The 22916-nt window shown below is 42.3% G+C and overlaps 1 protein-coding gene across 1 annotated transcript; it reads right to left on the bottom strand.

Annotated features, from left to right (window-relative positions):
- Positions 1 to 997: 997 nt before the first annotated feature.
- Positions 998 to 22123, bottom strand: ESD (esterase D). Its single transcript, XM_038761548.1, has 9 exons — positions 22069 to 22123; positions 15413 to 15488; positions 14818 to 14906; positions 12898 to 12996; positions 9368 to 9492; positions 7702 to 7821; positions 7172 to 7270; positions 5823 to 5990; positions 998 to 1242 (listed from the first exon to the last, which is right to left on the bottom strand). Exons 2-9 carry the CDS (start codon positions 15478 to 15480, stop codon positions 1162 to 1164), a joined length of 849 nt encoding a protein of 282 aa, XP_038617476.1. The 5' UTR covers positions 15481 to 15488; positions 22069 to 22123; the 3' UTR covers positions 998 to 1161.
- Positions 22124 to 22916: the final 793 nt, after the last annotated feature.

The following is a 22916-nucleotide window of genomic DNA, read 5'->3' as shown; positions in this document are numbered from 1 at the left end:
CCGTCTCTTTGTCCCATGGGTCAAGTTGTTCAGTGCCTCTGCTTCCTTGCCCACAACCTCCTACCAGAACTGTTTGGAAAGGGCATTTAAGGCATGCGGCTCTGACCATGTGCTCTAGCAGAACCAATATCAGGATGCCTGGGCACTTTTAAAACTTGGACCTCCAATTCTGTCAGCTCTGTTACTGTGGCCCTGCTTCACTTTCATCGGGTCCCGACCCCCGGCCAGAAGGGGTAGGCTATGGGAATGGCATACAGAGAAAGTTACAAACCTGAACAAAGTGTGGGCACGTTCCGCAGCACTCCGCTCAGGAAGCCAACGGCACGGAAACTTCTCCCAGGAGCCTCTTCCTCTGGGTCGTCAGGTCAAGAAAAGACACATTAAATGAACAAACAATTGCCTCTTACCCTGTGGCTGCCCTCCTGCTGCCTGGCTCGAGTTTACACACTATTGAGGGAGACTCTCACCACCAATTCCCAGAGCACTGGCAATTAGAAGGGGTTCAGTTGTAGATATTACAATTTTGTTTCTTTTTCCCCCACAGTCTGAACTATGTGGAATCCACACCTAAACTACTGTCTTCTGCACGTTAACCAATCAATCATATTTATTGAGCACTTACTGTGTGCACAGCACTGTACTAAGCGCTTGGGAAGTACAAGTTGGCAACATATAGAGACAGTCCCTACCCAACAGTGGGCTCACAGTCTAAAAGAAACAAAACCAAACATACTAACAAAATAAAAAAATAAAAAACCAGAAAGCACAGGATAGGGAAACCACCCTTCCCCAAAGGACTCCACGCTTAGGCTAGGCCAGTAAAAGGAAGGACAAGAGGATTCAAGAAAAAACAAAGATAAAAAGAGGTGGCTAACCTGCATGCTGCCTTCCCGCTGCCGGGTTCTGGAATCTGGGATGTGACTGCACTCTACTACAATAATGAAAAACTTGGAAAAAAAAAATCAGACGAGACAATAACAGCACTGTGCTAAGTGCTGGGGTACTTACAGGATATGATTTATTTAGGCAATTCAACTACATACCACCACACGTCTTGGGCTAAAGACAGAAGAGCGTTTTCACAGGCAGAATTTTTAACACGACACTGTCTCTGCAATTTCGTTTATATTGCTTTGAGGGGATTTCATCAATTTGAAGTGCTCATGCATTCAGGTACTTGGCATGGTGTCTGATGTGGTCATTAACGAACGTGGCAATGAAGAAGTAGCTATGATCATATCCCTGAAAGAGAGCACCCACAGCTGGTCAGCATCATGAGATTTTAAATTTTTCCAAAGGTGTGCAATCCATTTTAAGGACATTTTCCAGATTTAGTCTCTGCTTGGAAAAATGAAAGCTTTATACTGTAAGAATCACTTGCTATGCTGTCCCTTAGAATTTATATTGTATGGCTATACCGCTACCCTTACATTCTATAAACATTTGCCAAATAATAGATAAGGGAAAGTATTAGCATTATGCACAGCTTAGGTTACCTAACCACTTTTACCGGTGAGCTGGGAGAGCGGGGGCAGGAGCACATTAGTGAAGCTTGAGGAAGATACTCTCTATAGAAAGGATGCCAGCAATGGCGAGGGCTGAAATCAACTAAACAGGAGGAGGCGAGAAAGAATACATTGAAATCCACCCCGGAAAAGCAGTTGACAAACCTGGCTAGTCAGTAATGCCCAGACTCTTAGAAAGCTGGTTCAAATGGCTGAGAGCCAGGCACACAACCTTAAATCGGACCAGAGACGCTCTTTGCCCTCAACAGGGAAAGTGATTCAGTCAGTTGTATTTACTGAGCGTTTACTGTGTGCATGGCACTCTACTAGGTGCTTGGGAGAACATAACATAAACAGATACATTCCTTGCCCAAAATGAGGTCAGAGTCTAGAGAATGAGCTTAAGGTCTAGAGGACTGTCAGACTGAAAGTTTCCAACATCATAATTCCCAAAAGCCATCGAGCTCCAGAAAGAACCACGACGCAGTCTGGAGGGGTGGACACCACATCACTGAGAGGTCAGGTCTTATTTGTCTATTTCCACATAAATGTTTTGTTACCTGCAGAACACTGGGCTATCATTCAAAGCTAAGGGGAGCCTTTAAGGGAAAAGAGCATGAGGCTGGGAATTAGGAGACCTGGTTTCTAATCCGTGCTCTGCTCCTGGCCTGCCACGCAACCTTAGCTAAGTTGCTTAACCTCTCAGGACACCAGTTTCCCTAACTCTTAAATGAGGCTAACAATGCCCACCTCTCCCTACCTTCACAGGGACGTTGAGGAAAAAAATGAGGTAATTGACGTGAATGTGTTTCGGAAGCAAAAAAGCGCTAAGCAAAAAAAAAAAAAACTGACCAAAAAAAAAAACCAGGCATTATTATATTTATGGGGTGAAAATGTGGGTGAACAGTAGCTGATCTGGGCATTTTGATAGCAGACTTTCCCCTGGAAACACTGCCCAAATTCAGGACATTTCCAGTTCACTGCATGCCACTCTGTCGGGCTGCCAGTCAATGGAAATGGCATTCAAGGAGTTAAATAGAGTGATTTCAATATTTTTATTATTTTACATTTGGCTCTCAAGGAGGTCTAGACAGACTGAGTACTCCAACTGCCAGGGCGGCAAATCTTCTAAGAAAAAATGTGATTTTAAAAGAATCCTATCATTGTTTCTATTTCCTGGATGTTTTCAGACACTCAAACTCCCAAATTTCCTGGTCTTCGTTTGAAGGCTGAAACTCTTTCAGCATGAGCATCAGAGCTTCCTGGCATTGGCTATGACAAGCAGAAGAGGGACCAAATGCCAAGGAGTTTAATCCACTTTCGAACACAAAATCTGCTACGGCACTTAGAGCAAACTATTTAAGGCATTCTTTGTCAGACTGGATTTTCATTGGAATAGATAACTAAGAGTTATAAAGCACCTTAAATATATTGATAAAACTTCTTCAATTATTATTAGGAAGAAAGTATAAAGAAATAAAAAGCTCACCTAAAATAACCCACTTATTCCAAAGGTGAATAATGAACAAGGTTCACTGGGGCTAAGCAATCATTTGAAGGGGTACAGCTTTCCTCTCAATGACTTTTTTTAAAACTATCTGTTAAGCACTTACTATGCGCCAGGACTTGTACTAAGCGCTTGGGGAGATACAAGCTAATCAGGTTGGACCAAATCCATGTCCCACATGGGGTTCACAGTTTTAACCTCCATTTTAGAGACGAGGTAACCAAGAATTAAAGCAACTTGCCCAAGGTCACGCAGCAGACCAGTGGAGGAGCAGGATTAGAACCCAGGTCCTTCTGACTCCTAGGCCCGTGTTCTAACCCCAGGCCATGCTGCTTCTCACTGATTTATTGAGTGCTAACTGTGTGCAGGGGACTGTATTAAGTGCTTGGGAGAGCACAGTACAAAAGAGTACATATAGATAATCCTTGCCCTCAAGGAGCTTAAAGACCAGAGGGGAAGCCTTGAACTCACAGAATTTGGCACTTGCATCTATAGGACAGTCTATTTTAACGTTTCCAATAAACTCTTCATGTTTATTTAAACTATCACAATGCAAACCTCAGGCCTTATTTTTTCAGTGGTCAGATTTTCATTTTCAAATAAAAAGGCCTTGCCTCTGGCACTCTCAAAACCTTGGAATTCCCTTCTCTAATGGAACCTTAGGAATAGTTACCTGATCCTAATCTTCCTCAAGCAGAAGAGGAAGTATTCTAACAGACAGCAAAAGGAAACGTGTTCTGTGTTCTAAATTCCCGTAATGACTGAGACCAAGCCTTTCGAGGCTTCTCTATGCTTAAGCTTTTAAATTTTTGCTTCCCCAGGAGAGAAGGAAGTGATTGCACAAGAGCACTCGACAACTAAAATGTAGAGAATTCACTTCCAACTCTTTAGTAATGGATTATTCCAAAAGCACCAAAGGCCAACAAACAGAGCGCACAATTCTCTGTCTCAACTACAGCTCAATTTATGCACAAATAAAAGACAAAGTGCAATATGCAAGTACTGGGTCTGTTCTCAGGCAAGATTTCTGTTGAAAAAATGTGGTTTCTCCACTGCAGGGGAAAAAGGGTCCATCCTGGAAACTGCCCCTAGACACCCCTGAGCAACAGGCAGGCTGATTTTTTTCCTCTGCTAAGGGGTCAAACAAATAGAGCATACCCACGTTATCCCTGTTTTCCAGTATATAAGTTCTAATAAGTACTCACATTACATATTTAAGGCTCCACAAACAAAAACACCCAGGAGCCCCTAATTCTACGTAGATATATATTGCCTAACACCCTCTGCAGCAAACAGAGAGTCTTTACCATTGGCTTTAAGGCAATCAAGCTTCCCTCTAGCTTACCTCGCTCATCTACTACAACACAACCTGCACATTTCACTCCTCTAGCATCAAACTTCTCTCTCCATCTCATCTGTCTTGCTGCTGATGCCTTGGCCACAGAAGCAGCATGGCTCAGTGGAAAGAGCCTGGGCTTAGGAGTCAGAGGTCGTGGGTTCAAATCCCAGCTTTGCCATTTGTCAGCTGTGTGACTTTGGGCAAGTCACAACTTCTCTATGCCTCGGTTCCCACATCTGTAAAATGGGGATTAAGACTGTGAGCCCCACGTGGGACAACCTGATCACCTTGTATCCTCCCCAGCGCTTAGAACAGCACCCACAGCACCCGCAGATATGTCTGTATGTATTTATTACTCTATTTATTTTATTTGTACATATTTATTCTATTTTGTTAATATGTTTTGTTTTGTTCTCTGTCTCCCCCTTCTAGACTGTGAGCCCACTGTTGGGTAGGGACCGTCTCTATATGTCGCCAACTTGTACTTCCCAAGCGCTTAGTACAATGCTCTGCACACAGTAAGTGGTCAATAAATATGACTGAGTGAACAGTGCTTTCCATATAGTAAGCGCTTAACAAATGCCATCATCATTATTATTATTATCTTCCCTCTGGCCTGGAGCTCCCTCCCCCCTTCATATTTGACAGACCTCCCATTTTCCAGCCATCCTAAAATCACATTTCCTTCAGGAGGCATTCCTTGACTAACACTTTACTTCACTTATGCCTCCTGGATCTGCAACCTTGGGCACTTTGATATTCTCAGCTCCTCCAGCCCCTCAGCACTTATGCACATATCTCTGTAATAAACTTGACTGTCTCCTCTTCTAGTATGTGTTCTCCTTGTGAGCAAGGAACATGCCTACCTAGTCTATTGTACTGTCCTCCCCCTAACACTTGGCTTGGTACTTTGTATACAATAAGCACTTGATAAGTACCACCAATAGATGGATATATTTGAAATCTAGTTAACTTCTATTTAAGGAGTAATAATTAATCGAGTTCTAAAGCTAGCAAGAGATTTATGCAGAAAGCTGTTTATGTCAAGCATACTTCCACCAATATTACATATTTATAATGCTTAAATATTAAACTCTACTCAAAGTTCTTTCTGCCACATTAAGCTGGCAACAAGAAGCAAAATTACTGTTGCTACATCTTTCAGGGCCTTTCGTTGTTGGACACTTTATTTGCTTCAGAAATTCCGGTTCTAGAATGTTCAAATTTCTGAATATCATAAATGAAACTAAAGGTCTAGGAGGAGGCAATCTAAATCATAAGCCTGAACAACTTTAATTGAATTGGACAAGTGCCACCCCATTTGGTTACTTGACTCTCAAATGCTCAGAATGAGCCTCCACCCTCTTTAGCTGATGTATCCTTGACTCTACTGTCAAAGGACAAAATTCCCACAGGGCTGAGTTTTGCAGTTATGTCACTGGAAACAGAAAAAGTGTTTCTTGGCACTTGCCTCTTGCAATCTAAAGACAACTGGGATTTTCCGTTCTGTGCAGGCGGCTATGAAGTTGTCAGGAAGTAGCTGTCCTGCTGAAAGGAACTGGTCATCTTTGCCTTGATCGATTAGAATGTCCAAATGAGAACCTGGGCAGGACTTCACAAGATGGGTTGCATCATAGGCCTGCAAAGAGAAAAAATTTTTAAGGCTTTTCTTTTTTTTAAAGTCCTTGTATATATGTCTAATTTTCAGAATGCACTAAAACCACCATGTTAGAACAGTGCCTGGCACATAGTAAGCGCTTAATACATTATTATTATTATTATTATTATAGCACAGCAGAAATAAACACGACCCAAGCAATGGGGCTGACTGGATTTGAAATCTGCTTTTAAAACTGAGCAGAAGTAATGCGGCTCAAATCAACTCAAAATTACTGCTTCTGTTTTGGTTTTAATTCAAAGACTCCACGGCTCAGATTGCTCAAAACGTGAAATAGTTTTGCCTTGCAGCACTGCGCCTTCACAGTGAACTGTTAGGAATACTAGGAATAGTAATAATAATAATCATTATTATTATTATTAATAATAATAGGAATAACAGAATGACCAAACCCTAGCTCAGAGATCATCACACCAGATTCCTTTTCTCGTCAGAACCCGGAAGATGAATCTCACTACTTTCTCTAATCATCTTTCCCAGTGGAAACGGGATCTCTTAATACCTACAGTCCTAAGCCAACTAATCATAATGCGTGCACTCACTTGAATGTGACACCCTTGACCTAGAAGTGGAGTTTGTATTTGAGTTAATCCTGCTAGCACACAGCAGTGCAGAGGAGACTGAATGATTTTGTGCCTGCTTTGGGGAAGCACGTTTTTGTGAGCTGTTTCAAATGCAACTGTCAGTTCTGTGCAATTTTTATTCAAACAGCAGTCAAGGAGATAGTCAACAAGGCCTATCTTATTATAAGAATTCCTAGAAATCCAAATCAGTGATCATGTTAGTTGAAAGAGAGGTGCCTTCAATAAATATCCAGGCCTGCTAGTTTTTAATAGTAAAATATTAGGAATAAGCTTTTCAAAGTGAATTAAAAAGAAGGCTCCCCCAAATAATAGGATAATTTAAGACTAAATGCAAATCATTCTTTCAATATGTTTATTACAGAAAGGCTCCTAAGGTATTCCCCTTACAGGCTCTTAAAGAGAATGAAAACTTTTTACTAAATGTTTTCTTTTGCTATTTATACTGAATTCTCTCATAAATCTTCTGGATGAATTTACAAATCTTACTATGAGGAGGCTCAAATATGTAAAATATACACAACTCAAATATGAAACATTTGACAAAAGTCTATGACCTACCTCCCATTTACCTTGATCGGATCCCAAATAACCACCAAAAGCTTTTTTCCCCCAAGGACAGAGCACTGGATTGCAGATTGGAGCAAATGCAGAGACAGACTTTGGAAACAAAAATAGTTTAAACTACTTTACTCTTTTGATAAGCAATTCTAGAATCAAAATTAGGAAACTGCTTAAAAAGTTTCTTTAAAAACCCTCACTGAAAATTTTAACTTGGTGATCCTCAAAGAATAATAATTCTTAGGTTACTCTAGACTTCTACAGCACAAACTACTGATGGCCAAAGAATGGACCAGGAATAATACACATTAAAACTTCTTTAATTTACTGAAATCATGTGTCCTTACCACTTACCAAACATCCTAATGCCAAATATGAATTCAATTGATTATAAAGCTCTGCACTGGATAATTCTACTCCAAACACTATATGTTAATAATGAATAAAATTTCAATCTTACTGGATCTAAAATTGCCACTTAAATAAATGCTAAGGTCTTCTACAGCTTGGCACTTTCTAATTAACCTTACTTTGTATTTTCCAGGGTTCTTCAGAGCACAAATCAGGGCTCCATGACCACCCATGGAGTGACCAAAAATAGACACTCTTTCTGGATCAGTTGGAAAATTGGCATTTATCAGTTGAGGCAGCTGAAGGGGTGATAAAAATATGAAAAGAAGTTTAGTCTCTTCAAAAGGTCACAACACTGTGCTGTCTTCAATATCAAACTTTTCCAAGTCAATTAGTGCCTATTCTTTCATAGCACACAAACAATTATAGTCCTAGAACCATGTGAACTACCAATGAATAACATCAGTAAGCAAATGCATGCATGCAAGGCTATACAATAATCGTGTGGCCCAGATACGGAATGAGACACTGTGTCACAGTGTCCAGTTTTAACCTCAAAACCATGCATTCGTTCAAAAAATTAAGAGAATCACACCTTTCTTGGGAACCAGTTTTCAACTAACTCTATTTTGTCAAAATTACTCATTAGGGTTTGTCTACCACAGCCATTTCCAATAAAGTACTATGGAGCAGGCTGCACTTCTTGGTGTGGAGGGGAGAGGGGAGAGAGGAGGTCTGCAGAAGTTGTTATTTTTAACCAAGGACTGCTTGCCTGGAACAAACAGGTAGGTTTGATCCTGGGCCCATTTGGATACCCTTTAAGAACTGACATACCAACCAACCTAGTCAAAGACTCTGAAATACCTGGTGCTAAATGCCCAGCTTCAGGGCAGCTCTTTTTTCAAACTGCTAGACTGCAACAGAAGAACCTGCCACATGTTCTTCCCACTCCCCAATCCCCTTCTGACTCCAATCCAGTCAAATGCCCTTATAAACCCAAGCACTTAGGACAGTGCTCTGTACACAATAAGTGCTCAACAAATACGATTGATTATAAATCACCGAACTGGACAGGCCTCTAGCTTCTGGTACCTCCCCCAAAACACAGGCATCTTCCCTTCTTTATACTGCAAAAATGCTTGATCTTTTATTCTTTTTTGTCTGATGCCCAAATCTTACCCCATGTGGGGGGAGAACCAAAACCAAAAAAGCTTGACATAGCATGTTTTCTTGGTTCGTGATGACATGACTCTAATCTGTACAGTTCACCCAAAGCTGTATAATCACTGGTCTTCCTAAACATATAACTGTATCGAAAATAAGGGGAATGTGACTAGTAAAAAAAGTTTGATTTTATGCTGTGCACTTAATTACATTAACCGCATTTGACAGTAATATAATCCTATTAAGAATGGGCATTTCAAAGATCAGTGCTAGCTTTCAATAATAATAATAATAATGGCATTTGTTAAGCACTTACTATGTGCAAAGCACTGTTCTAAGCACTGGGATAATAGCATTTATTAAGTGATTATGTGCAAAGCACTGCTCTAAGTGCTGGGGAGGTTACAAGGTGATCAGGTTGTCCCACGGGGGGCTCACAGTCTTCATCCCTATTTTACAGGTAAGCGTGGTAACTGAGGCCCAGAGAAGTGAAGTGACTTGCCCAAAGTCACACAGCAGACAATTGGCGGAGCCGGAATTTGAACCCATGACCTCTGACTCCAAAGCCCGGGCTCCTTCCACTGAGCCACGCTGCTGCTGATCAAAACCAAATATTGGGCAATGATAAACCAATTCAGAATATCAGAATTATTAAAACACATTTTTCACTGGCAAAATCACCTCATCTCTTATGTAGGAGTACATTCTGTAGTTGGTTTTCCATGGTTCTTCAGTGGCATCGACATAAAAGCCAGCTCCACTGCCAAAGTCCCAGCTCTCATCTTCTCCTTCAATATTGCAGCCACCTACCATGGGAAAAGGACTATACTGATGATTACTGAATCAACATGTCCAGTATTTTCAAAATCAAATTTCTCAAAATTTCTTTCAGAATCTACCACCACAGAGGTGTCCACGGTCTCATCAGTAGACCAATTGCAATACTAACAGGGGAGTCATCTGCTGCTTGTGCAATGACCAGACTCAAAGCTCATCACTGTTTTTGCACACACCCTAGCGCTCAGCTCAAAGCTCATCACTGTTTTTGCACAAACCCTAGGGCTCAGCTCAGGGAAGGCTTGAGGACTCATGGACCATGCTACCACAGGGCCACAGAATGGAGTTGGGGATGTGAAAAGATCATTTTTCACACAAGGAATGGTAGATTCTTTGCCTTTCTACCACTTCCAAGCCTCTGGTAACTTCTTAAAATTCACCTTCTGTTGCTCTGTCTACCAGAGTGATTAAGAACTGGATTCTAAAGGGATTAGCGTGAGTAAAAACATTTACAGGCTTAGATCGCTTAAAAAAATTATGCAATTACCAGTCTTTTGGAAGATTACTCAGAAGTTTAATACACCTCACAGCTAGAATGTTTTTCTGGATATTCACTTCTCGTTTATTTTCAAGTCAATGTAATCCATTAACTCTGTTTCTTCAACAGCTGCAAATTCAGCCTTATTTCAGGCCTTCACCCCACTCCCTCATCACTCCCAGATTCTTCCACTTTTGTGACTCCTTTCCTGTCACTTTTTTGTTTCCCTGGTACCACACATTTTATTTGAGTTTCTCTTTTGTCCTTTCACTTCAAATTACTCCCATTCCCTCTTTTTCTCCAGTCTCCTGTTTATTATTTAATGTCAAGGATGTCCCACCCTTCTCTCCACTTCCTTCTGAAAAAAGTAGGCTTCAAAAGTTACCAGATGGGCATGCTGAGCCATGATGTCAGGGTGCCCCCAAAGGGGTGGGCAAGTTGGGTCCAGGCCACCTTTCTTCAGAGAAGGCCAGGTCCCTCCCACCTCAGGAGAAGCCACAGTGGGTATTCCTTAATTTGTGGGTCTGGTCCAAGAGTGTTTTGAACTGAGCGTGGCCTGCTTCTCAGGTACCCTGTTCCTACATTCACCTTGGCCTAGCTCATCTACTTGGGACAAAGACTGCAGCAAGGCCTAGGGGATAGAGCATGGGCTCGGGAGTCAGAAGGACCTAGGTTCTAATCCCAGGTCCGCCACTTGTCTGCTGTTGTAATTTTGGGCAAATCACTTCACGCTTTTGTTACCTCATCGGCAAAATGTGGATTAAGACAGACAGCCCCAAGTGGCACAGGGACTGTGTCCAACCTGATTAGCTTTTATCTACCCCAGCGTTTTGTACAGAGGTTGGCATACAGTAAGTGCTTAAATACCATAAAAAGACAGGCTGAAGTACAGAAGGAAGAGTTGGTTGAGGAGCCTTCATTAGGCACTATGTCCAATGTCATTTATGCTGTCTCCGCCGCATTCACTTGGAGGGCACATCCAAGTTGGGGAACCTCCAAGGGAAGGCCCGGGCTACAAAAGATACAGTACGAGGCTTGTGTAAGTCAGTGTGACAGGGCCAAGGGTGACCAGGTGTTTCGACCAAGCCATGGGTACATGTGCAGCAGAAAAGTGGTGTCACTCCATGTAGCAATGCCTTCAGAAAAATTTGCCCCAATTGTCAGCTCTGGGAAGCAAAGAGTTGCTTAAAGTTGCAAACTAAGTAATTCCAAGTAATTCTAAACTAACCATGGAGGGCAGTGTTCTTAAAGATAACTGAAATTCCAAAGAATCACTGACCTCTTGGAGTTGAAATCCCTGCAGTTTTTCTTCAAGCTATGGATCTGTTACACTTGGACATTTGCAAAAACCAGCATGGATTTCTCCCAGCAGCCAAAATAAATTAATTTTCCCTGTCGGGTATTCCACAAGTTTCTAAGTGATTCTAAATGTAGCACAGGACCAGATCTAGATGTATTTTGCTTTTTTCCCCAAAGAGGTAAATCTGATCATGCGAGGATATGAATGAGGAACACTCGAACCAAGTATCAGAGGCTTCAATTAAGTGATGAAACATACCCAACTGACTAGATTACATTTTTAAGGTAAGCCCCATGTGGGAAAGGAAATGTATCTGATCTTATCCCCCATCTAGTCTGTTAGCTCTTTCTGGGAAGGGATCAAGTCTACCAACTCCACTGTGTTATACTCATACACTGCTCTCCCCACAACAAGCACTCAGTAAATACCGTTGATTGATGGATTGATTATTCTTCCTCTTTTCCCTGGCACACGCTGTTCCAATGGCTTGGAATTCCCTCCTTTCCCCAATCTGCTCTTTCCCATTTCAAAGTCCCGATAAAATCTCACTTCCTTCAGGAAGCCTTTCCTGATTAATGCCCCACTCCCCAATTCATACATACCAATCTGCCATCTCTAGCACTTAAGTTCTTATATGTTGCCGATTTGTACCTCCCGAGCGCTTAGTACAGTGCTCTGCACACGGTAAGCAAATACGATCGATTGAATGAATTATATTCATACCCAGCCTTTTGTTTTGCTCAGATATGTATTCAATAGGTACATTCAAATTTTTACTTTGACTACTTTCTTTGTAAATATTTTTAGGTCTACCTACCCCATTAGAGTTTAAGCTCCTTGTGAGCATGGAACATGTTGTATGGCACTTCCCAAGTGCTTAGTTTGGTACTTCCCAAGTAGCACTGCACCCAGGAGGTACTCAAGTAATATTACTACTTCTAAGCCTGCCTTTTATTCTGAGGCATTAGATTTTTAGATTAAAGGTGGGTCACCTTTAATTCAGAGCGATCTTGATTTCAGAATAATATAGTGGATACTTCCAGTTATCCACTCATGTTATGGCATACCTTAATAATAATAATAATAGGTGTGGTATTTGTTAAGCACTTCTATGTGCTGAGCACTTTACTAAGAGCCAAGGTAGACACAAGATAACCAGGTCGGGCACCAAACTCCATTGTAAAAATCAAACCTGACAGCAAATTATGTTCCTAAAAGGCATTATAAAAGGACACCAGCCCCTTGCTTTATTTTCCTCAGCTATAAAGAACAATATGGATTTCTACAACTACTCCTGCCATGAGAAATAATGAAGGCTAGGGGATGAAATATAAAAGTTTGTGAAAATATGAACTGCATAAACGCATTCTAGTTCATGAATAATCCTGCTACTAAAATTTGTAGCACTGTCCTTTCTCCTCTTACCAATATTTGCACAAAAGTTGTATCTGTCTCTCTCAAAGTATAAGATACCTGAAAGTACGGCTCATGTCATTTTCTCACATTTTGTTCTTCCCCACAAATGCTCTACACACTATAGGTGCTCAATAAATAGTATTAATTAGAACATCTTAAAAATATCATAAAAGCACTTACGTGGGCTGGTATCTGGAGCAACTACAATGAGCCCATGTTCGGCTGCAGCTTGGTGATAACCAGATTTGGTTATAAAATTTTGTTCAGTACAAGTTAAACCTAGAGATCAAACACATTGTTAGCACTCACAGTTTTCATATTCTGAACACAAATCAAAAATCCTTTACGCTATCTGAAGTTAATAAAATGAGCTCATGCAGTTCTATGTTCACATTTCCACCACTTAAAAAATCATTTGCTCATGATAAAAATTATAGTCAACTCACATTCAGCAGTTGTAGCCACTTTGTCTTGGGAGTAGATAGATGTCATAAATAACTCAAGGCTATTGTGTGCAATATTTTGTCATTTGGCTGTGAAATGATGATCAAGTTTTCACATACTTATCTTGTAAGACCTTCTGAAATCCCACCTTGCTCAGGAGGCCTTCCCCCAGTTAGTTTTTTCTCTCAAGATGCCATATCCTCTCATTTACCAACTCACCACACTTGAATACCGCCTCCGTACTTATGCTCTCAGTCACCCACAGTACTTCTCTACTTGTTTTTTAGGCACTTATACATCTCCATATCTATCTTTCCATTCTATTTTTCTTCTTCTAAAGGTAAACAAAAGAGGTTTGTAGCATGGGAGTGAAAACAGGCATACCCAGTTCTGCCAGAATGTGCTTTTATTGCACATTTTGGTTAGAATATCGATAGGGAATTAGAGAATGTTCATCCACAAACCTAAGTCTAGCTGAAACCATTGCACCACAGTGTCAGAAGACATGGCTTTTGCATATGTGCACCGCGGAACTACAGCATGTGTTTCCCTTAACACAGGGTTTTGCACAAATACCCTCAGCCCCATCTTAAGGAAACTGGGTGTATTTTAAAAGATTCCTCCCAGCTGAAGTGCCCTTCATTTTCCCGTAATGCACGGCCTGCATTCAAGGACCTTATGTTAAGGCAAACCCCCGAGTTGTGATATGTACACCTTGACTGACCCCATGCCCGTGACCACAACACTTTCTTCTAACCCCACATCATTTTCTATCCAGATGCATGTCGTCTGAAGAATGTTCTCTAATTCTTACCTTGCATTGACTCTATTCAAAATGCAGAGTGAGAACATAAATTCTGGAAGAACTGATTGGTTGATATTGATCTATAAAGCCTTGAGTTCAATCTGTTTTGGTTAATTGGAGAGCATCCCTTATCCCAAGGTGTCTGCATAGCCATTAAAAATCTGTTGTGTACTCCTTCATACTTCACATCTAACTTCCAGATTGTTAGTGACACAGTTCTCCCAAGAACGCTAGGACCCATATTTTTCTCCTCCTAGGGTTTGGCAGGTTTCAAGGCTCTTGCCCTTCATGGTAAAACTAAAGGCCATTACTAGCTCTGTTGGGACTATCTGTAGTCCAGTTATTAGTTATCTCTTTTTTTGCCCTTCTTTTGCACTGCTCATCAGTTAGAGCTACAGCTGGTGATATGGCAGTCTGCTTTCTCACCAATACTGTTTCATTTTTTGGGGGGAGACGCTGGGGAAGTAAAAGACGATTTGTGCTAATGAACTAGAATAATTCAGCTATCACAGTCCTGTTCACTAAACTCAAATTCCAATTTCTTGGAGCTATCACTCTCCTGAACCAAGAATGGGATGGATGAATGAAAGAGAGATGACGGACTCAATCCAGGCCCTTTGAAAATGACTTGTCTAGACAAAAAAAGCAAAAACAAAACACAGAAACTTAAGGGGAAAGTGTAGGGGTTGAATTCTGCCCTCTCTCTATGCTAGGTGGAGGGAGGAACTCTCTACTGCCATCAAATCCCAGGAAAATACAACAGAACAAGAAGAGTCAATTCAAGAAATGGAAAAAAAGTGTCAAAATGATGAGTATTTACTTTTCAAAAAGTAGAAGTCTCCAAAACTCACCAGAGAGCCAATACAGCACAGGACACTTTCCAGTTTCAGCTTTTGGGGGCAAGTAGATACCAAATTTCATCTTGCACTTCAGCTCGGCACTATTTAACAAAACAGTTAATTAGCACCTGGTTTAAACAAGTTCAGGGCAATTGGGAAAAGTGACAATGATGTCCCCAAGTGACAATGGTATTTCGTGTTTCCACTGTGCATTTTTATAGGAGGGGGTGGAGAGGGGAAAAAGTCCCCAAGTCTTCTTGGATAGAGTGAGGATCAGGGATACTGTCCTACAATTTGAAGGCAATGCTGCTGGTGAGAGTACCACCCATAGACATAGCATCATCCCTAGAATCCCTTGCCCACTTGTACAGATTTATTACTCTAATTATTTCGCTTGTACATACTTACTATTCTATTTATTTTATTTTGTTAATATGTTTTGTTTTGTTGTCTGTCTCCCCCTTCTAGACTGTGAGCCCGCTGTTGGGTAGGGACCGTCTCTATATGTTGCCGACTTGTACCTCCCAAGTGCTTAGTACAGTGCTCTGCACACAGTAAGTGCTCAATAAATACAATTGAATGAATGAAAAAGTTCATTTTTCCTTACCTGTCATGCTCAAAAACCTTCTGAAAACCCTTAAAGCACCTGTTGCTGGAAATCTGTTTCAGTGCCATGATTCTGCCTGTTAACCAAAAAAAGTTCAAGTTAATTTCTCTCCAAATAGATGGCCGGATAAAAATTGAGAACGAAAAACATTTCCTCAATACCGTGAAATATAAAAGCTGTATTCCTTGTATTTAGCTGTTAATCTTTGTATCTCGGTTTGGTGCCAAAACAGAGTGATAGAAGGAATATAATTTTGCAAAGAAATGTAAAAAATATTAGGTAACTACAAAATATTAATCACTTAAAAGTATTCAATTGTAGAAAGGTAATTTTTACCTGAATTGAATAAGCATAGTATATCTTTCTGAAGCTGAGATTTAGGCCATGAACCAGAAAATCTGAGGATATCAGTGTCCATATTCTGAAACATGTATTAATGCAGATATTTTCACTCATCACTTTTCCTTCGCTGCCCTCTGTTCTGCCACAAATTTCCTGACAATGAGTCAATTATTTTGGCTAATGGAACCCAGTAATAGGCTCAGACAATATGGTTTTTTGTTTATTGTGTGGGGTTTTTTTTTAAGAGCCAATTATATACAGATAAATTTGATAAAACCCATGCTAATATACAGCAGGTAAAATAAATGGGCTAAATATGAGACAGACATTATTAGCCTTGAGATGATACAGAGGCTGGAATGTGGCATAATGGTTCTACTCATTTGTATTCTTATTTTACTTTCTATTTATTTGGGGTTATATATCAGTCATACTGAAATATCAAAACCTAAGAAAACATTTTGCAATGACCCAGCAATTCTATTATCATGAGTTGAATTGTTCTAGACTCAAATCCCACGAAGAAAGTTTTAAACCTATTTAAAATTTGTTTCAGAACCCTGATATAGGACTTCACTACGCTTTTCTGCACTATGTGCTTTCACCACTTGCTCCGACTATAACAGCATTAAGGAATTGTGGAGTATACTCCCCAAGATGTAAGCGTCAATCTGTCAACCTACAGCTCTCCCCATCTTCTAAACTCTTGTATAAATCCAGCTTCCTATAGATTCTCCCACTTTTTTCTTCTTGATAAGTACACCGGGGGTGGTTCAGGTGAGGGAAGAATGGAGAGGGAAATGGGGTGGGTGGGGCCAAGCAGCTCTTGGGCCCTTGAGGAGAATTACTGTCATTGTCTGATGAGGGCCCAAGCCCTAGGGCCAAACCTGTCAAGGAATAATAACAATAATGGTATTTGTTAAGCACTTACTAAGTGCCAAGCACCGTTCTAAGTGCTGGGGGAGACACAAGGTTATCAGGTTGTCCCACGTGGGGCTCACGGTCTTCATCTCCATTTTACGGATGAGGGAACTGAGGCCCAGAGAAGTGATGAGACTTGCCCAAAGTCCCACAGCTGACAAGTGGCAGGGGTGGGATTAGGACCCACGACTTCTGACTCCCAAGCCCGGGCTCTTGCCACGGAGCCATGCTACTTTCCTGAGGCTTGGTGGCAAGAGCACAGGCTTGGAGGGCATCAGTGGTTGTAGGTTCGAATCCCGCCTCTGCCACTTGTCTGCTGTGTGACTTTGGGTGAGTCACTTCCCTTCCCTGCGCCTCGGTGGCCTCCTCTGTAAAACGGGCACTGGTGCTGTCAGCCCCACGTGGGACAGCCCACTCACCTGGATTCATTCATTCAATCGCATTTATTGAGCACTTGCTGTGTGCAGGGCACTGTACTAAGCACTTGGGAAGTACAAATCGGCAACATATAGAGACGGTCCCTACCCAAACAGCGGGCTTACAGTCTAGAAGGGGGGGGAGGAGGACGGACAACAAAAAAAACACACATTAACAAAATAAAATAAATAGAATAAATATGTACAAGTAAAATAGTGTAATAAATATGTAGGAACTGCACACCATTAACAAAATAAATGGAATAGTAAATACCTAAAAGTAAAATGACGTACTAAATCTGTACAAATATATACAGATTTCCTGACAAGGCTTGTATGTCCCCCAGCGCTGGGAACAGGGCAGGGCATGTAGGGAGTTAAATACCATTATTGTGATTATAATAATGTTGGCATTTGTTAAGCGCTTACTATGTGCCAAGCACCAGGGCTCTTTCATTCATTCATTCATTCAATCGTATTTATTGAGCGCTTACTGTGTGCAGAGCACTGTACTAAGCGCTTGGGAGGTACAAGTCGGCAACATATAGAGACGGTCCCTACCCAACAGCGGGCTCACAGTCTAGAAGGGGGAGACGGACAACAAAACACATTAACAAAGTAAAATAAATAGAATATGTACAAGTAAAATAGAGTAATAAATATGTACAAACTGCACACCATTAACAAAATTAATGGAATAGTCAATACGTACAAGTAAAATGGCATACTAAATCTGTACAAATATATATACACGTGCTGTGGGGAGGGGAAGGCTTCTATGTCCCCCAGCGCTGGGAACAGTGCCGGGCACATAGGGAGCGCTTAATAAATACCATTATTGTCATTATAATAATGTTGGCATTTGTTAAGCGCTTACTATGTGCCAAGCACTGTTCTAAGCGATGAGGGTGGGGGGGGATACAAGGTGATCGGGTCGTTCCACGGGGGGCTCCCGGTGTTCACCCCCATTGTACAGAGGAGGGAAGTGAGGCCCAGAGGAGCAAGGTGACTCGCCCAAAGTCCCACAGTCGACAAGTTGCTGGGGCGGGATTAGAACCCAAGCCCGGGCTCTTTCATTCATTCATTCATTCATATTTATTGAGTGCTTACTGTGTGCAGAGCACTGTACTAAGCGCTTGGGAAGTCCTAGTCGGCAACATATAGAGACGGTCCCTACCCAACAGCGGGCTCACAGTCTAGAAGGGGCAGATGGACAACAAAACACATTAACAAAATAAAATAAATAGAATAAACATGTACAAGTAAAATAAATGGAGTAGTAAATATGTACAAACTGCACACCATTAACAAAATAAATGGAATAGTAAATACGTACAAGTAAAATGGCGTACTAAATCTGTACAAATACATATACACGTGCTGTGGGGAGGGGAAGGCTTGTATGTCCCCCAGTGCTGGGAACAGGGCCGGGCACAGAGGGAGCGCTTAATAAATACCATTATTGTCATTATAATAATGTTGGCATTTGTTTATTCATTCAATCAATCGTATTTATTGAGCGCTTACTATGTGCAGGGCACTGTACTAAGCGCTTGGGAAGTCCAAATCAGCAACATATAGAGACGGTCCCTACCCAACAGTGGGCTCACAGTCTAGAAGGGGGAGACGGACAACAAAACACATTAACAAAGTAAAATAAATAGAATAAATATGTACAAGTAAAATAAATAGAGTAATAAATATGCACAAACTGCACACCATTAACAAAATAAATGGAACAGTCAATACGTACAAGTAAAATGGCGTACTAAATCTGTACAAATATATATTCACGTGCCGTGGGGAGGGGAAGGCTTCTATGTCCCCCAGCGCTGGGAACAGTGCCGGGCACATAGGGAGCGCTGCTTAATAAATACTATTATTGTGATTATAATAATGTTGGCATTTGTTAAGTGCTTACTATGTGCCAAGCACTGTTCTAAGCGCTGAGGGGGGGGGGGGGGGATACAAGGTGATCGGGTGGTTCCACGGGGGGCTCCCAGTCTTCATCCCCATTTTACAGAGGAGGGAAGTGAGGCCCAGAGAAACGAGGTGACTCGCCCAAAGTCCCACAGTTGACAAGTGGCGGTGGCGGGATTAGAACCCAAGCCCGAGCTCTTTCATTCATTCATTCAATCGTATTTATTGAGCGCTTACTGTGTGCAGAGCACTGTATTAAGCGCTTGGGAAGTCCAAATCAGCAACATATAGAGACGGTCCCTACCCAACAGCGGGCTCACAGTCTCGAAGGGGGAGACGGACAACAAAACACACTAACAAAATAAAATAAATAGAATATGTACAAGTAAAACAGGGTAATAAATATGTACAAACTGCACACCATTAACAAAATATATGGAATAGTAAATACCTACAAGTAAAATGGCGTACTCAATCTGTACAAATACATATACACGTGCTGCGGGGAGGGGAAGGCTTGTATGTCTCCCCAGCGCTGGGAACAGGGCCGGGCACATAGGGAGCCCTTACTAAATACCATTATTGTCATTATAATAATGTTGGCATTTGTTCATTCATTCAATCGTATTTATTGAGCGCTTACTGTGTGCAGAGCACTGTACTAAGCGCTTGGGAAGTACAAGTCGGCAACATATAGAGACGGTCCCTTACCCAACAGCGGGCTCACAGTCTAGAAGGGGGAGACGGACAACAAAACACATTAACAAAATAAAATAAATAGAATATGTACAAGTAAAACAGGGTAATAAATATGTACAAACTGCACACCATTAACAAAATAAATGGAATAGTAATACCTACAAGTAAAATGGCGTACTAAATCTGTACAAATACATATACACGTGCTGTGGGGAGGGGAAGGCTTGTATGTCTCCCCAGCGCTGGGAACATGGCCGGGGACATAGGGAGCCCTTAATAAATACCATTACTGTCATTACAATAATGTTGGCATTTGTTCATTCATTCAATCGTATTTATTGAGCGCTTACTGTGTGCAGAGCACTGGACTAAGCGCTTGGGAAGTACAAATCGGCAACATATAGAGACGGTCCCTACCCAACAGCGGGCTCACAGTCTAGAAGGGGGAGACGGACAACAAAACACATCAACAAAATAAAAAAGAATAAATATGTACAAGTAAAATAAATGGAGTAGTAAATATGTACAAACTGCACACCATTAACAAAATAAATGGAATAGTAAATACGTACAAGTAAAACGGAGTACTAAATCTGAACAAATATATATACACGTGCTGCGGGGAGGGGAAGGCTTGTATGTCCCCCAGTGCTGGGAACAGGGCCGGGCACATAGGGAGCGCTTAATAAATACCATTATTGTCATTATAATGATGTTGGCATTTGTTCATTCATTCAATCGTATTTATTGAGCGCTTACTGTGTGCAGAGCACTGTACTAAGCGCTTGGGAAGTACAAATTGGCAACATCTAGAGACGGTCCCTACCCAACAGCGGGCTCAGTCTAGAAGGGGCAGACGGACAACGAAACACATTAACAAAATAAAATAAATAGAATAAATATGTACAAGTAAAATAGAGTAATAAATATGTACAAACTGCACACCATTAACAAAATAAATGGAATAGTCAATACGTACAAGTAAAATGGCGTACTAAATCTGTACAAATATATATACACGTGCTGTGGGGAGGGGAAGGCTTGTATGTCTCCCCAGCGCTGGGAACAGGGCCGGGCATATTGGGAGCGCTTAATAAATACCATTATTGTCATTATAATAATGTTGGCATTCGTTCGGCGCTTATTATGTGCCAGGCACTGCTCTAAGCGCTGAGAAGAGGGGGATGCAAGGTGATCGGGTGGTTCCACGGGGGGCTCCCAGTCTTCACCCCCATTTTACAGAGGAGGGAAGTGAGGCCCAGAGGAGCGAGGTGACTCGCCCAAAGTCCCACAGTTGACAAGTGGCGGGATTAGAACCCAAGCCCGGGCTCTTTCATTCATTCAATCGTATTTATTGAGCGCTTACTGTGTGCAGGGCACTGTACTAAGCGCTTGGGAAGTCCAAGTCGGCAACATATAGAGACGGTCCCTACCCAACAACGGGCTCACAGTCTAGAATGGGGAGACGGACACCAAAACAAAACACATTAACAAAATAAAATAAATAGAATAAATATGTACAAGTAAAATAAATACGGTAACATGTACAAACTGCACACCATTAACAAAATAAATGGAATAGTCAATATATACAAGTAAAATGGCGTACTAAATCTGTACAAATATATATACACGTGCTGTGGGGAGGGGAAGGCTTCTATGTCCCCCAGCGCTGGGAACAGGGTCGGGCACTTAGGGAGCGCTTAATAAATACCATTATTGTCATTACAATAATGTTGGCATTTGTTAGGCGCTTACTATATGGCAGGCACTGTTCTAAGCGCTGAGAAGGGGGGGGATACGAGGTGATCGGGTGGTTCCACGGGGGGCTCCCAGTCTTCATCCCCATTTTACAGAGGAGGGAAGTGAGGCCCAGAGAAGTGGAGTGACTCGCCCAAAGTCCCACAGCTGACAAGTGGCGGGGGCGGGATTATTTTACTTGTACACATCTATTTTATTTTGTTAATATGTTTGGTTTTGTCCTCTGTCCCCCCCCTTCTAGACTGTGAGCGCTGTAGGGACCGTCTCTCCACGTTGGGCTTCCCAAGCGCTTAGTCCATCATCATCAATCGTATTTATTGAGCGCTTACTATGTGCAGAGCACTGTACTAAGCGCTTGGGAACTACAAGTTGGCAACATAGAGAGACGGTCCCTACCCAACAGTGAGCTCAGTGTCCAGTGCTCCGCACCCAGTAAGCGCTCACTAAATACGATGGATTGATTAGAACCCAAGCCCGGGCTCTTTCGGCTAAACCAGGCCGCCGGTTCTGGCTGGGAAGGAGGTTTTGTGTGAGGAGAGGGAGGGTCCCGGGCTGGAAGTGAGTCAGGGGCCGAGGGAGGAAGCGGCGCGGCCTTACCTCAGGAGGGCGGCGCCTCAACATGGCGGCCGCGGGCCCCGCCTCCCCTCCCGCCCGGCGCGCGCCCCGTCTCTTCCGGTTGCGCTCCGGCCCGTGCACGCCCCCTTCCGGTCCGGGCCCGTCGCTCTCCGGCGCCCCCTGGGGGCCAAGGGGAACGCTGCGCCCGCAGGCCCCGCCGCCCGGCCCTCTCCGGCGCCCCCTGGGGGCCAAGGGGAACGCTGCGCCCGCAGGCCCCGCGTCTGCCATTCATTCAATCGTATTGATTGAGCGCTCACTGTTCATTCATTCACTCAATCATTCAATCGTATTTATTGAGCGCTTACTGTGTGCAGAGCACTGGACTAAGCGCTTGGGAAGTACAAGTTGGCAACATATAGAGACGGTCCCTACCCAACAGTGGGCTCACATATTCATTCATTCATTCAATCGTATTTATTGAGCACTTACTGGGTGCAGAGCACTGGACTAAGCGCTTGGGAAGTACAAGCTGGCAACATAGAGAGACGGTCCCTACCCAACAGTGGGCTCACAGTCTCAATCGTATTTATTGAGCGCTTACTGTTCATTCATTCATTCATTCAATCAATCAATCAATCAATTGTATTTACTGAGCGCTTACTGTGTGCAGAGCACTGGACTAAGCGCTTGGGAAGTCCAAGTTGGCAACATATAGAGACGGTCCCTACCCAGCAGTGGGCTCACATATTCATTCATTCATTCAATCGTGTTTACTGAGCGCTTACTGTGTGCAGAGCACTGGACTAAGCGCTTGGGAAGTACAATCAATCAATTCAATCAATCAATCGTATTTATTGAGCCCTTACTGTGTGCAGAGCACTGGACTAAGC

This window comes from Tachyglossus aculeatus, chromosome 20 (assembly GCF_015852505.1).
Source record: "Tachyglossus aculeatus isolate mTacAcu1 chromosome 20, mTacAcu1.pri, whole genome shotgun sequence".
In the NCBI taxonomy this organism is placed as follows: domain Eukaryota; kingdom Metazoa; phylum Chordata; class Mammalia; order Monotremata; family Tachyglossidae; genus Tachyglossus; species Tachyglossus aculeatus.
Note: the sequence above shows the minus strand (reverse complement) of the source record. Positions and strands in the feature narration are given on the sequence as shown.